This window comes from Amblyraja radiata, chromosome 25, assembly GCF_010909765.2.
Source record: "Amblyraja radiata isolate CabotCenter1 chromosome 25, sAmbRad1.1.pri, whole genome shotgun sequence".
Classification (NCBI taxonomy): domain Eukaryota; kingdom Metazoa; phylum Chordata; class Chondrichthyes; order Rajiformes; family Rajidae; genus Amblyraja; species Amblyraja radiata.
In genome coordinates, this window is record NC_045980.1 from 5,147,049 (window position 1) to 5,161,501 (window position 14,453).

General features: G+C 42.4%; 1 protein-coding gene across 1 annotated transcript in view; it reads right to left on the minus strand.

The window, feature by feature from the left end:
• Nucleotides 1-14,453, minus strand: part of ksr2 (kinase suppressor of ras 2) — a 393,381-nt gene that overhangs the window by 109,788 nt on the left and 269,140 nt on the right. The window contains exon 7 of the mRNA XM_033043111.1: nt 584-667. Within this exon, the coding sequence (XP_032899002.1) occupies nt 584-667 (84 nt within the window). The remainder of the gene's footprint in view (nt 1-583; nt 668-14,453) is intronic.

The following is a 14,453-nucleotide window of genomic DNA, read 5'->3' on the forward strand; positions in this document are numbered from 1 at the left end:
CTCTACAGCCTGTCCCAAGCATCCACAACCTGCCTTTAATGGGGGGTGACCAGAACTGCATGCAACACTCCAAATGCAGACTAATCAAAGTCCTACAAAGGTGCATCATTACTTCCTGACCCTTATACTCAACACACTGACCAATTACAGTTTTCCATTTGGAAAACTGTAATTGCACAAAATTGTACTCGACACTGCTTTCAGGCACAGCTTAATGAGCAGCACACTTGCTTCTGTGTAGAGTAGCTTGAGGATTTTGTAATAAAAAACATGTGCATAGCAGATCTAGGTTTACATTCCACTATGGGATGAGAAATTAAATCATGGCCCCATGTAACAACTCAAGTTGGTCTTGGGAGAATTTGGTGATATAGTTATCCCTCATTGACATAAGTAAAAGGCACATACTCTCTGGTTAATATTGCTGAAATTAAGGAACTTATTCTGAATTTATATGCAGATGCCGGTCTAAATCGAAGGTAGACACAAAATGCTGGAGTAACTCAGCGGGACAGGCAGCATCTCTGGAGAGAAGGAATGGGTGACGTTACGGATCGAGACCCTAACTTATTTGATTACATACTTGCAGTTTTTGCATTTCAAGCCAAAAAGCATCCCTTTCCCACATACTGTGCAGGTCTGAGACATCCAATACTTCGTGGAAAATCTGCAGGAAAGACAAAATAAAATCATTTATTTACTTGCATTATTATTTTCAATTAGACTGAAAACAACATCACTGTGAACAGGCAGGTTAAAGGGAAAGTGTAATATACAGTAAACTGTGAAGTTATTAGCTCAGTATTGAAAAATGAAACATTGCTTTCAATCTGGTGTAAGCTGGAGCTTGCGTTTGATGTTGCAATAAGTAAGCTGAAGTAGTTGAAGAAAGCACCATTCAGCACTTATAGAGTTATAGAATTGTATATTTGCTCCCATTAGTCCATATCTTTCTGTGCCTTGCTATTCAAGTGTCTAAATTCCTCATAATTATTGTATCTGATTCCATCACCTCCTCTGGTAGCAAGTTCCAAATATCAACCTCTTGGTGTAATAAGACTTTCCTGACCAATCGCCTTCAAAACTCCTCCCCCCCCACCTTAACCTATGCCTTTTTGCTTTTGATACCCCTACCATGGGTAAAATAAATCTATCTATCGTATCAACATCTCTCATAATATAATACACTTCCATCTAGGAATCCTTCAGCTTTCTTTGCTCCAGGGAAATTACGCCCAGCCTATCACTTTCTGCCCATAACTAAAGTTCTCCAATCCAGATAGTATCCTGATGAATCTCCACTGCACGCTCCCCAGTACAGTCACATTCTTCATAATAAATGATGGCCAGAATTGTAAACAATATTCCAAATGTGGTTCCAACAGTGTTTTGTAAAGTTGCCATATAATCTCCCAACTTTTATTTTCTATGCCCTGATCCATAAAAGCAAGTATGCCAAAGGCCTTCTTCACCATCCAACCTGCTTGTGTTGCCACTTTCAGGAGACTATGGACTTGAACCATCCACATTCGTTAGTACCCTACCATTTATTGTATTTACCCTACCCTATTAAACATCTCAAGAAATAGGGATAAGGCAGTAAGGATTCCTCATACTTGTCAGGATTAAATTCCATCTGCTAATGCTCTGCCCAACTTTCCATCTGATCTATAACCTGCTGTAGTTGTAACATTCCTTGCTACCCACACCATCAGTTTTGTGTCATATTCCAGAATCTATACTGGCACATTAAGTCAAAGGAATAAACTAAAGAAATTATTCAGATTGCCACTGACCTAGATTGTGGACACTTCCATCCAGAATTACCTACACATAACTCCTAAAAACTCACCTTTCAATATTGTGCTCAGGTACCGCATTTCAACTCATTAAAAGCAGATAGAATCCTTTTGCAAAATGACTCAATTCCTATGAAATTATTTGCAAGTGGATGAGAAAAAGTTCCCACTAAGTCCATGTCCATTCCACCTACAAACTATACATGTATTTCATTTTTGATGAATTAACAAGAGTTGTTCAAGATATGGTTTAATTGCATACTCAGTCTGAACTGGATCAAAACACAGGATCAGTTTCTGAACACGGGATTTTACAACTTCCAGCAACCCACCCTCTGAATAAAGGTAAGGACTTCAAGGGCATAGCGTACTACATATAAGATCTTTCAAAGTCAAGCATAGTAAAGACGACACAAAGTACTTTTAGGTTCTTCATAACCAACCCATTGGCCTGCAAGTCTCATTATCAATTTTGCTGAAATGTATTGGGGTTTCAGATTAGATAGAGTACAGCTAAGCCAAAGGTTATTTGCTTGATTCTAATTTCTAAAATGCATTACCTCCCTAGGCCATCAGGATCCTCTCAATGTCAAGGGCATGTTATCATCGACCCAATCTGCACTTTTCACCATTAGTGTAAGCGTGGTGGCTTCAACATCAATCAAATTTTCTGCGAATAAAACCATATGTTTTCTTGTGGGTCCGCAGGTGAAGGAATTCACAAAGCAAAGGATGTTATTATTCATTGCTAACGGGAATAGAGTAGGGATGTTTTATGGAGCAATGATGAGATCACATCCAGTAAGTTCTTCTTATTTAAGAAGGATGTGGATGCTTTGGAAGCAGTTCAGAGGTCTACGAGACTGATATCTGGAATGGGCACAAAGACCTGGAGTAACTCAGCGGGTCAGGCAGCATCTCCGGAGAACATAGATAGATAACGTTTTGGATTCTGGACCTTTCTTCCGACATTGGGCCAGAACATGGTTGCAGAGCTGGAGAGCTGTAGGAATCACAGAGGAGAAGCAGTGAGAGAGAGGGGAGCTCACAGAACTCCCCTTGGAGAGAGGAAGATAACTTCTTCAAAGTAGGTATACTGTGATGCTAAAGAGAGGTCCTGACCTGAAAAGTCACCTATCCATGTTCTCTAGAGATGTTGCATGGCCCGCTGAGTTACTGCAATACTTTGTGTTCTTTTTCTGTAAACCAGCATCTGCAGCTCCATGTTACTATATCTGGAATGGCCAGACTGTTTTAAGAGGAAAGATTGAACAGGATAGGTTTGTGTCTACTGGAGATTGGAAATAGTGAGGCAGGACTACATTAAACTATTTAAGAAGGAACTGCAGATGCTGGAAAATAGAAGGTACACAAAAATGCTGGAGAAACCCAGCGGGTGCAGCAGCATCTATGGAGTGAAGGAAATAGGCAACGTTTCGGGTCTGAAGAAAAATGAAGAAGGGTTTCGGCCCGAAACGTTGCCTATTTCCTTCGCTCCATAGATGCTGCTGCACCCGCTGAGTTTCTCCAGCATTTTTGTGTACCTACATTAAAATATGTTAGTTTCTGAAGAGTCTCGACCCAGATGGTTGTGAAAAGGACATTTCATCGTGAAGAATTATTTAAGAATGGCATAAGACTTTGGAATTCTCTTCGTCAAGTAGGTAGTGAAAGTAGACTTGTTAATTATTTTTAAGGCAGGGGATAGTGTGATTCTAGATAGGCAAGGGAGTGAAGGTGGAGCAGGCTTGTGGAGCTGACTAATCTATTTCTTGATGTGTACAGGTGTCAGGGGTTATGGGGAGAAGGCAAGAGAATGGGGTTAGGATGGAGAGATAGATCAGCCAGGATTGAATGTTGGAACAGACTTGATGGGCCGAATGGCCTAATTCCGCTCCTATCACTTATGACCTTATGGCCTAATCCGAGTCTCTATGGTCATATGTATGCTCCTTAGGGACTCTTCCCTGTTTGATGCGAGCTTCACTTCCATAACCCTCTGATATTTAACTTGCATTCGGATTATTCTTATTAAGAGTTACCTACCAACTAAAATTATTTCTGCTGGGGAAATCTAATAGGCTTGGATGAGGGACCAAATGTCTGTACAGAAATGAGGAATGTGATTTTAATAACAACTTAGCCTATAAATGAGAATATCTTTACCCTGTTAATAACACCGTGTCCACCTTGTGAATGGAAGGGCTATGCAACATATGTAACACATTTTGCCTCTAAAATTTGAAGTTTTTACAATTGATAATTTAACCCTTCTTTGTTTTATTTTAGTATGTAGTATTTCACTGAGGAAGAGTCCTAAATAACTCTACATCCCATGAATGCTGAGTTAATAAGGGATAGTTACTGAGGCTATAACTTAAGATTATTACTAAATCGTTACTTTATGTAAATGCTTTTGCGGGATCTCACTTATATTGACTCCGACAGTTCAAAAGCCAAACCACATTTACAATCAAGTCAAATACTTTTCTTCATTTGTGCGGGGACCTCAGTGTCTCCAGCAAGGTCAGCAGTTCATGCCCATCCTTGATTGCCCTTGAGGTCATAGTCACAGAGCTCTATAACACATAGGCAGGCATTTCACTCCAACTCCGTTGTCATGCCGACAAATTTGCCTAACCGAGCTAGTCCCACTTGCCTGCGTCTGACCCACGTCTCTCCAAACCTTTCCTATCTTATCCTGCCATGTATCTGTCCAAGTTTCTTTTAAATATCATATTTGTACCAAACTCTACCGCGTTCTGTGGCAGCTCCTTCCATAGACGCATCATTGGGTGGTGAATCTGTGAAATTCATTATCACGGACAGCTGTGGAGGCCAAGTCATTGGGCTTTTTTAAAGCGGAGATTGATAGGTTCTGGACTAGTAAGGGCAACAAAGGTTATGGGGAGAAGACAGGAGAATGGGGTAAAGAGTGGAAAATAGATCAACCATGATCGAAAGGAAGAGCAGACTCAATGGGCCAAATGGCCTAATTCGTCTTATGATATTATAATAATAATAATAATGGATGGGATTTATATAGCGCCTTTCTAAAACTCAAGGCGCTTTACATCGCATTATTCATTCACTCCTCAGTCACACTCGGTGGTGGTAAGCTACTTCTGTAGCCACAGCTGCCCTGGGGCAGACTGACGGAAGCGTGGCTGCCAATCTGCGCCTACGGCCCCTCCGACCACCACCAATCACTCACACACATTCACACACAGGCAAAGGTGGGTGAAGTGTCTTGCCCAAGGACACAACGACAGTATGCACTCCAAGCGGGATTCGAACCGGCTACCTTCCGGTTACCAGCCGAACACTTAGCCCATTGTGCCATCTGTCGTCCCAGATGGCGTATTATGATCCACTGTGTGCAAAAGTCTCCCCTCAGATCTGTTTTAAATCTTTCCCCTCTCACCCTAAACCTGCGCCCTCTAGTTTTAGACTCCCCTTCATGTGTGTGTATATTTATATAATGGTATATGGACACACTGATCTGTTTAGTAGTAAATGTCTACTATGTTCTGTTGTGCTGAAGCAAAGCAAGAATTTCATTGTCCTATCAGGGACACATGACAATAAACTCACTTGAACTTGAACCCTTTCCTGGGGAAAAGACTGTGCTATTCACTGCATATATACTGTACCCCTAATGAGTTAATAAACCTCAAAAATATCATTCCTCAGCTTCCTATGCAGGAGGAAAAGTCCTAGCTTATCCAGCCTCATCATATATCTCAAACGTCCAGACCCAGTAATATCCTTGAAAATCTTTTCTGTGCAGTTTCCAGTTGAATGACATCCTTCCTATAGCAAGGCGACCAAAACTGTACACAGAACTCCAAATGTGGCCTTACCAAATGTATTGTACAACTGCAACATGATGTTCCAACTCCTGTACTCAACACCCTGGCAAATGAAGATTAGTGTGCTAAACACCTATTTCATCCCTCCCTGTCTCTCTGCATCACCACTTTCATGGAACTATGTATCTGCACCTCTAGACCTCGGTTCTACAAAACTCCACGGGGTTCTACCATTTACTACATAACTCCTGCCCTGGTATGTCTTACCAAGATGCAACACTTTGCATTTATCTGAATGAAACAACGTGGTGGTATGAGCTGCCTTCATGAAATGCTTTCATCCTACTGGTGCTAATACCCTCACAGTGCTTTCAGGCAGTGAGTTCCAGGATTCAGACTCGGCAACAGTGAAGGAATGGTGATACATTTCCAGATCAAGATGGTCTGTGACTGCAGGAAAACCTGCAAGTGGTGGTGTTCCCATGTGCCTGCTGCCCTTGTTCTTCTCAGAGGTACAAGTCACGTGTTTGGAAGGTGGTTTTGGAGTATCCCGGGCAAGCATCGGCAGTGCATTTTGTAAACGGCACACATCACAGCAACAGTGCAGCAGTGGTGGAGGGAATGAAGGTTAATGGTGAATGATGAGTATTAATCAAGCATGCTGCTTTATCGTGGAACACGTTGAACTTTTTGAGAGTTACTGGAACTCTTGGTGGAGAATGTTCCATCATGCTCCTGATTAGTGCCCTGCACATAGTGGACAAGCGGTGGGGTGTTAGGAAGTGAATCACTCACCAAAGGATACTTTTGATCTGCTTTTATAAACATGTTACTTACATGCCTGGTCCAATGAGTTTTTGGTCAGATGATGCCAACGATGTTAATAGCAGCGGACGATGATTGCAAACACCTCTGAATGCTTATGTTAGGTAGTTAGACTACATCTATTTGCAGATGCATATTGTCTGGTACTTTTGTGCTGTGAACATTACTTGACACTTACCAATCCGTCCCTGAATATTCTCTACGTTTTTCTGCATACAGTCATGAGCTGCTTCATTTTCGGAGGAGTTGCATGTGGAAATCAGCCCTGTGCAATCATTAGCAAACATCCTCACTTCTGATATTATGATGAAAGGAAAGCCATTGATGAAGCAGCCGATAAAGGTAGGGTTTAAGAAGGAACTGCAGATGCTGGAAAATCGAAGGTGGACAAAAGTGCTGGAGAAACTCAGCGGGTGCAGCAGCATCTATGGAGCGAAGGAAATAGGCAACGTTTTGGGCCGAAACCCTTCTTCAGAAGGTAGGGTCTGGGACAAACCTTGAAGAACTCCTGCAGTCGTGTCTGGGGCTACGATGAAGAACCTCCAACAAACACAATCATATTCTTTAGTATGAGGCCTGACTCTCACCCAGTTTTACCAGAGTTCCTTGACAACACACTTGGTCAAATGCAGCCTTGATGTCAAGGGCAATGATTCTCACCTGACCTCTGGATTTCAACTCGTTGGTCCATGTTTAGACCGAATCTGTGATGGTGAATAATCCTAGTGAACTCCCAACTGAACATCGGTGAACAGATATTGTTCAGAAAGTGCTGCTTGAAAGCACCATCATTAAGCATGTTCCATCACTATCTCCGATCCAATCTTTTTCTTTTCAAGTATTTGTTACCTTCTCCATTTTTGCATTGCATAGCAATGAAGTTCAACATGTTTACCAATTCATTGCAGCATCTGTATATACCTGTGGTATTAGAGGATGCGGAGGTTGGGATCGGAGGTTAATAAAATGCGAGTAATATGGTCTGACAGATCTGAATTCTGAAGGATTTTCCATTTATCTTGTTACAGGAATAACACTCAATGGTTTAACACACTACAACAGTTAAAATGAAAAATTACTGACCCATTACATACGTACAATGAAGATGCTCAACTTTATTGGAAAAAAATATTTTTTCAAACTTACTTATGACGGAAAAGATGGAAATTAAGTCTTAGCTAAACAGCAGATAACCTAATTGCCTTGCATAAGCTTTTATACAATAAAAATGACAGCACCACGCTTCAGAAGATTACTGTCTGTCCTGACAGGTGAGCAGCGAATGACAAAACAAACCTAAAGAAAACAATTCTGAATTGAGATCTGTTTCAACACAAACCAAGATTTTTTTTCCCTCTTGTCAAAGAAAGTGAGTTAATAATTCTAATTCATTAGGTGGATTGATGAGGCAGCATTGAATAAGTTGTAATGCATTTTGTTCCTGTTCTTCCAAATAAACTTTCCCCTGTAAGAGAATTCGTTGAGCCTGGCCTGATGGTAAAATATGTACCGCTCATCCCTCACTATGTTCCTGCCTGAACAAATCTACACTCGCCACATATGTGGCTGCACAAATTAAGTTTCAATTTGTTTCCTCACATTCTTCTGTCTGTAAATGCCTGTATTCAAAGTAGTTATTCCCTTCTCAACTTTGGCCTCCAGACCAATATAGACATTTCCAGTCCACCACCTCTCTGCAACTGAAAACATCTCCCTCTCTGCAACTGAAAATGTACTTGTGTTCTACATTTTCCAGCTCAGGTGAATGACTCTGACTTGAAACAATGCCCCTACCCTCAAAGATGTCCCTGCTGAGTAGTTACAGCTTGTTCTGTTTTCATTTCTTGTTTTTGTTTATCCACAATATACTGAGCATAATTTACTTAATGGGCCTGTCCCACTTAGGCGATTTTACAGTGGACTGCCGCGACTGTCAAGTTGCAGCCTTTAAACCTTGCAACACTATAAAATTCCAGTGCATGCAAAATCCAAGGTGCCATGCATTGTTGATCAAGGAAGTATTTACCCAATTTGCTGGCATGCTTCCAAGAGGCTGCCATGAAAAGCCTATGCTCCAAGTTACATAAGAGTAATGAAAGCAAATACTCACTGTCAACTGAGAACTAACATTCACTGTGGAGACAGCTCTGTGGATGAGGCAAAACTGACAGCAATGGCAACCAAGTATCTTGTTTTGGATTATCATAAAGAAGGGTGACACCTTGCCATCTCTATAGAACATAGTCATCATAAATAAAACAAAATTGCTTTATTTAGCATAAACCAGAACAAAACTAAGATTTCAACAGAAAAGCCTTTTCCTCTTGGACCAACTCATTAAAATCATAGTTAAATTAAACTCATTTGATAACTGATAATCTACTTGGCAAATATTCTGCTTGCCTTTCAGGCAGATATCATTTTCCTATCACTTAAAGGGCTTTCTCACGGTGCGACCTGACGCAAGACTTAACAAGAGTTTAACATCGTGGGAACCTCCTGCGATAACAGTACGGCATTCGTGAACCACCGAGGACCTCCGTGGCGCTAACATCAGGTAGTCGTGTAACTTTGTAAGGTCGGGAGAAAATTCAAACATTTTTGAATTTCTCCAAGAGTGACCTGAGCACTTTTTGGTGAGCGTTGCAACATTGTATGAACGCAGATGCCAGTGCGATATCCGTGCGATATCCGTAATGACACTTGTGGGTACCGTGGGAACTCCTGCGAACGGTAAACCCGGAAGCTTGACAGAGGGGACATAAGGTGAGTAAAAAAGGTGGTCTCAATATCGCCAATGGACCATGTGTCCATCGAGGACGTCCCACCTAATTGTCATTGTTTGAGAATCTTTTTCACAGTAAGACTTGCACAGATGCCTCTCAGAAAAGCGCAAAGAAAGGGGTCAAAGAAAAGTCAGAAAGTTTTTAGCCATGCAGGTAAATGAGGAGGAGACTCAGCAAGAGAGACAGGTGGAGAGGCAAGAGGAGATGCCAGAGATACCACTGCCTGTGGGCTCCTTGGAGCAGGGAGAGGGTGATCAAGGTGGATTTGAGATTGCCTCCCCAGTAGCTGTTGCCTCCCCAATAGCCTCAGCAGACGATAACATAAAGGGAAGATGGCAGAAGATAAGGCCATATAACTTCAACAGGGAACAAGAGGGGGAACTGGTGGAGTGGTACCAATGCAATGAGATTCTCTATGACAAATCCAGAGAGGATTATAGAAATAGGGAGAGAAGCGCAACCTGCTGGAGACGAAGGCTGCGGAGTATCCCGGGTGCTCATGTGAGTGGTGATGTGATGCTCATGTTGGTGGCTCCACATTTTATTATATCCTGAAGTGTGATAAAGCTTTTACCTCAGCATTTTGATTGTCATTGCTTGTTTACCTCACTGCTAAATACATTTATTTTTTACTATCAGCTTGATGTCTGCAAATCGTCATTAATACATCACTACAAGATGAATGTCTCTAATGTTATAATCCCTCTCATGCTGAAACACAAAATACCTTAATGGAGGTGATATAATGACATTTTCACTCATTTACATTTTTGAGTGTGCAGGACCCTGAAATGTTCAGCTATTTAAACGTGTTCTTCACCTCTTGGTAGAAAATAAAATAAGACAATCAGCACGGTAAATGTGATAGAAAGTCTTTATTCCTATTTGACAATATAAGAAGACGAATTCTGTCACATATTGAGAGGAGATGCATCACACAAAACATTTGTCTGTAAAAGGGCCTCGCAAACACGAAATACAACAAATGAGGCACGCGAGATTATTTAAAACACATTATATCCATCAACCTCCGCTACAAGCGTGAACTCAGGCATTTAAAGGGACAATGCAATGTTCTAAACGGCAGGTTTTGCGGACGAACATCTTATAGGAAGCACTTTTCAGAGGACAACACTAGGAAGTCAGCTTATAACATGCAGTAGTGTTCCTGTGGTCGGCTACCCATCAATATAGCTGTCCTGCCACGGCACACTCCCCAATTGTGAATTGTAGTAAGCGCAGAGATGGTCTCTTTGCTCTTTCACACTAGTGTGCCCGAGTTACCTTTCAAACGCTGCAGTGAGACCATTTTCAACTTGTTCGCACCACTTCTCCAAGCACCTAGTGTTACTTCCCCTGTGTCACTGTCCACTATGTCACCGTCCTGGATGGATGTTGCTGATCCAGCAGCTGCACCTCTCATTCGGATCAGGTTGTGCAGAACACATGCTGCATATACTATACTCTCCACATTCTTGGGCCTCTGCTCCATTGTCTTGAGCAAGCATCTAAATCTGTTTGCCAAGATGCCAAAATAATTTTCTACTACCCTCCTGGCCCTTGACAGCCTGTAATTGAAGATCCTCTGTTCCCTAGTTAGATTCCTCTGTGGATATGGCTTCATAATCCAGGGCCGTAGTGCAAAGGCTTCATCAGCAACCATCGCATATGGGATGTCCGGGCTGTCTTAAATCCAAAGCCCCACATGTGTGAGCAAAGTTCCACCTGTTTTCAAACCCCAGTGCAACTCTCTTCCACGCATCTGGTGTACTGGGGCATTCCATCACTTCAGCTGAATAAAATTGGATGATCGCCTCACAGGTTTCTCGGACAATACCACAGATGCTGTTGGTGGCGACAAGAAAGTTGTAAGATAGACTTTTATAAGAATCGCCTGAGACCAAGTAGCGGAGGGTGATTGCTATGCGCAACCCTGGTTCCAGTGCCTTTCTCATTACAGTGTCAGTCTTCTTCAGCAGAGGTCCCAAATTATTCTTTAACTCATTAAAGAGCTCGGGTGAAATTCTGACAAAGTTTTTGAATGCACTTTTATCCTCTTCGCACAGCACATTAAGCAGTTGCTCATATTGTCCAAATTGAGGTCTCCGTTGAAACATGTGCTTAACCCAGTGAGACTTCCTCTTAATTCTCTTTTTAATTAATCTCACCCTTCTGCCTTCACGCAAGCGTTTTCGATGCACGTGTTGCGCTAATGCATACAGCGCGTCAATGAAAATAACAACCAGCCTGTACTCGAACCAACTTTGTATAGGCATGTCTGCAAATGAGCCAATTCTACGAACGGAGGATATTTATATAGTGTGTGAAAAAAAGTGACATCATTTGTGCCACGTGATTAACTACACTACAGTCCACGATGTTCATTCACGATTAACGGGAAAGATCGGGAGACGGACAAGTCACTCGCACAAATGACAGAATTGCCGAGTACCGTGGGAGCTCTTTATCTACCCCCCGTTATATCGTGCGGAACTCGTGCTGGACCACGACCACTTCACTCTGGTGACATCTTGCGTCAGGTCGCACCGTGAGAACCGGCCATTAGACATAGTGCTCTTCTGTATCTGCTGAAAAGTTGTTCCTTTCCTGTAGTGGAAGACGTACATGTCAGTGGTGGAAGCATTGATGATTTGTTGCCCTGATGTATCTGGTTTCTGGATGCTGCATTCCACCAGGGATGGCTGCAGTCTGTGGAAGTTGACTGGTGTGGCATGGCTAAGGCATTACTTGAGAGCCTGCGGTGAGATGATAAATCCTGACATCTGTGTTAAGTCCACAACACGTTACCATTGCAAAGGTCTCCATGTCTCTGCCAATCTTTGCAAAGAACTTCCGCAGAAGAGCTGTCTGCTCCCCAGCGGCTGTAGTGCTTTTCAATCTCGCATCATCTTCCTTAAGGGCCTGTCCCACTTGGGCGTCATTTGCGCGTCACGCAGGTGGCGCGCGCGTGAATCCCAAATTCCTGGGGCGCCGCGAGCGACCACGCGTCACTGCCTACACCACCACGTCTCACCACACGTCATGACGCGTAAATGATGTCACGTAGATGACGCACAAATAACGCCCAAGTGGAACAGGCCCTTAAGGGACATCAATTTCTTTACGTTGGTGATCTATGCTGCTGGCTCAGTTTAAAAAAAACAAACAGAATTACCTTGAAATTTCATGGTGGCACTAAGAAGTTGAATGGCTTTATCTTTCTCTCCTTGAGGTGGAAACCTGCTATAATTCTTAAGTATTAAAAGTGACTGGCACTGGACTCCAGAGTAGCAAGTTCCTATCTCCTGACACTCCTTGACCTTGGCATGATGTCAGATGTGTGCAGTAAACTTCTCATGCTCCTGGTTATCTCTTGCATTTGCTACAACATGCTGAACAATGTGCCAACACTTTATTGTGCTTCCCACCACTCTTCTCCTGAATATTTTGCTCCCATGGTCCTCACCATTTCTCTGGGCCAGTATGACAGTGCAGGTTTACACTCCAGCAGGCAAGTGCAATACTTTCATTATATTCTTGTCTGAGTGTTGTCCCATGTGTGGGTTGATTTTCCCTACACAAATGTCGGCCTATTTGGTACTAATATTTAGTATTCAAACAGGCTGCTGTACTGTTAACAAATTCCTTTTTCTTCATCCTCCTGTTTCTCTTTGAGAGAACGTCACATAGCTTCTTCCTTGTGTGCATGCAACCACATTATTGTTGTCACTCATTCTCCAGTAAGACTATAATATAGAGTCTATAGTATCGTAATGTGCTAAAGATGTCGAACAAGGGCAGGACCTACACAGTGAATGGTAGGCCTCTGGGTAGTGTTGTAGAGCAGAGGGATCTAGGAGTACATGTGCATGGTTCCATGAAAGTCGAGTCACAGGGAGATATGGTGGTTAAAAAGGCTTTTGGCACTTTGGCTTTCATCAGTCAGAGTATTATAGAATTTGGGAGGTCATGTTGCAGTTGTATAAGACGTTGGTGAGACTGCATTTAGAATTGTGTGTTCAGTTCTGGGCACCATGTTATAGGAAAGATATTGTCAAGCTTGAAAGCGTTCAGAAAAGATTTACAAGGATGTTGCCAGAACTAGGAGGTGTGAGCTATAGGGAGAGGTTATGTAGGCTGGGTCTCTATTCCATGGAGCGCAGGAGGATGACGGGGAATCTTACAGAGGTGTACAAAATCATGAGAGGAATAGATTGGGTAGATGCACAGAATCGCTTGCCCATAGTAGGGGAATCGAGGACTAGAGGACATAGGTTCAAGAATTAAGAATTTCCCCATAATTCTTTCTAAGGGGAAAAAGAATTAATAGGGATCTGAGGGGTCACTTTTTCACACAAAGGGTGGTGGGTGTATAGAACAAGCTGCCAGAGGAGGTAGTTGAGGCTGGATCTATCCCGTCGTTCAAGAAACAGTTAGACGGGTACATGGATAGGACAGGATTGGAGGGATATGGACCAAGCGCAGGCAAGTGGGACGTGTAGCTGGGGCATTGTTAGCCGGTGTGGGCAAGTTGGGCCTGTTTCCACACTGTATCACTTTATGACTCTATGTTGCTAATTAGACCAATCTGGGCACAAAAGTTAATTCACGAGAGTGACAGAGTTGTGGGGATGCCGCAGCATCTGTGGGTTGAGATTTCTGAGTTTCTCTTTTCAACTTTGCTTCCTCCATAACAACTTCCAAAAATAAATGAGCAGACATGTTAAACAGGGCAATCCACTGCCTTTCTTTTCCAGTAGTATGTGTCAATGTTGAATTTATTCAACGCTTCAACCTCCACAGCTCTCTCGACAGAGAATTGTTTATATGTATAACTCTTTGCGGGAAGAAATTCGTCCTGATCCCTGTTTTTAATGAGTGAACCATTATTCTGAAACCTTCGAGTTCTACATTCTACCTTCATCCTCTCAGCATCTTTACTGTCAAGCACCATCAGTATATTGTGTTTCAACCAGATCATCTTTCATTCGTCTGGGTACAGGTTCATTCTGCCCCAACTTTCCTCGTAAGACAAACTTTCATCTCAGTAACATCCCAGTGCACCTTCTCTGAACTACCTCCAACTACTCTATACAGCATTCCAGATTTAATCTCATTAGTCTGAAAAAGGGTTCCAACCCGAAACATCTGTCCAGTCCCTGCACAGATGCTGCCTAATGCATTAAAACTTTGTGTTTTAGTCTCTTTAGTCCCATGTAACCCTTACAATA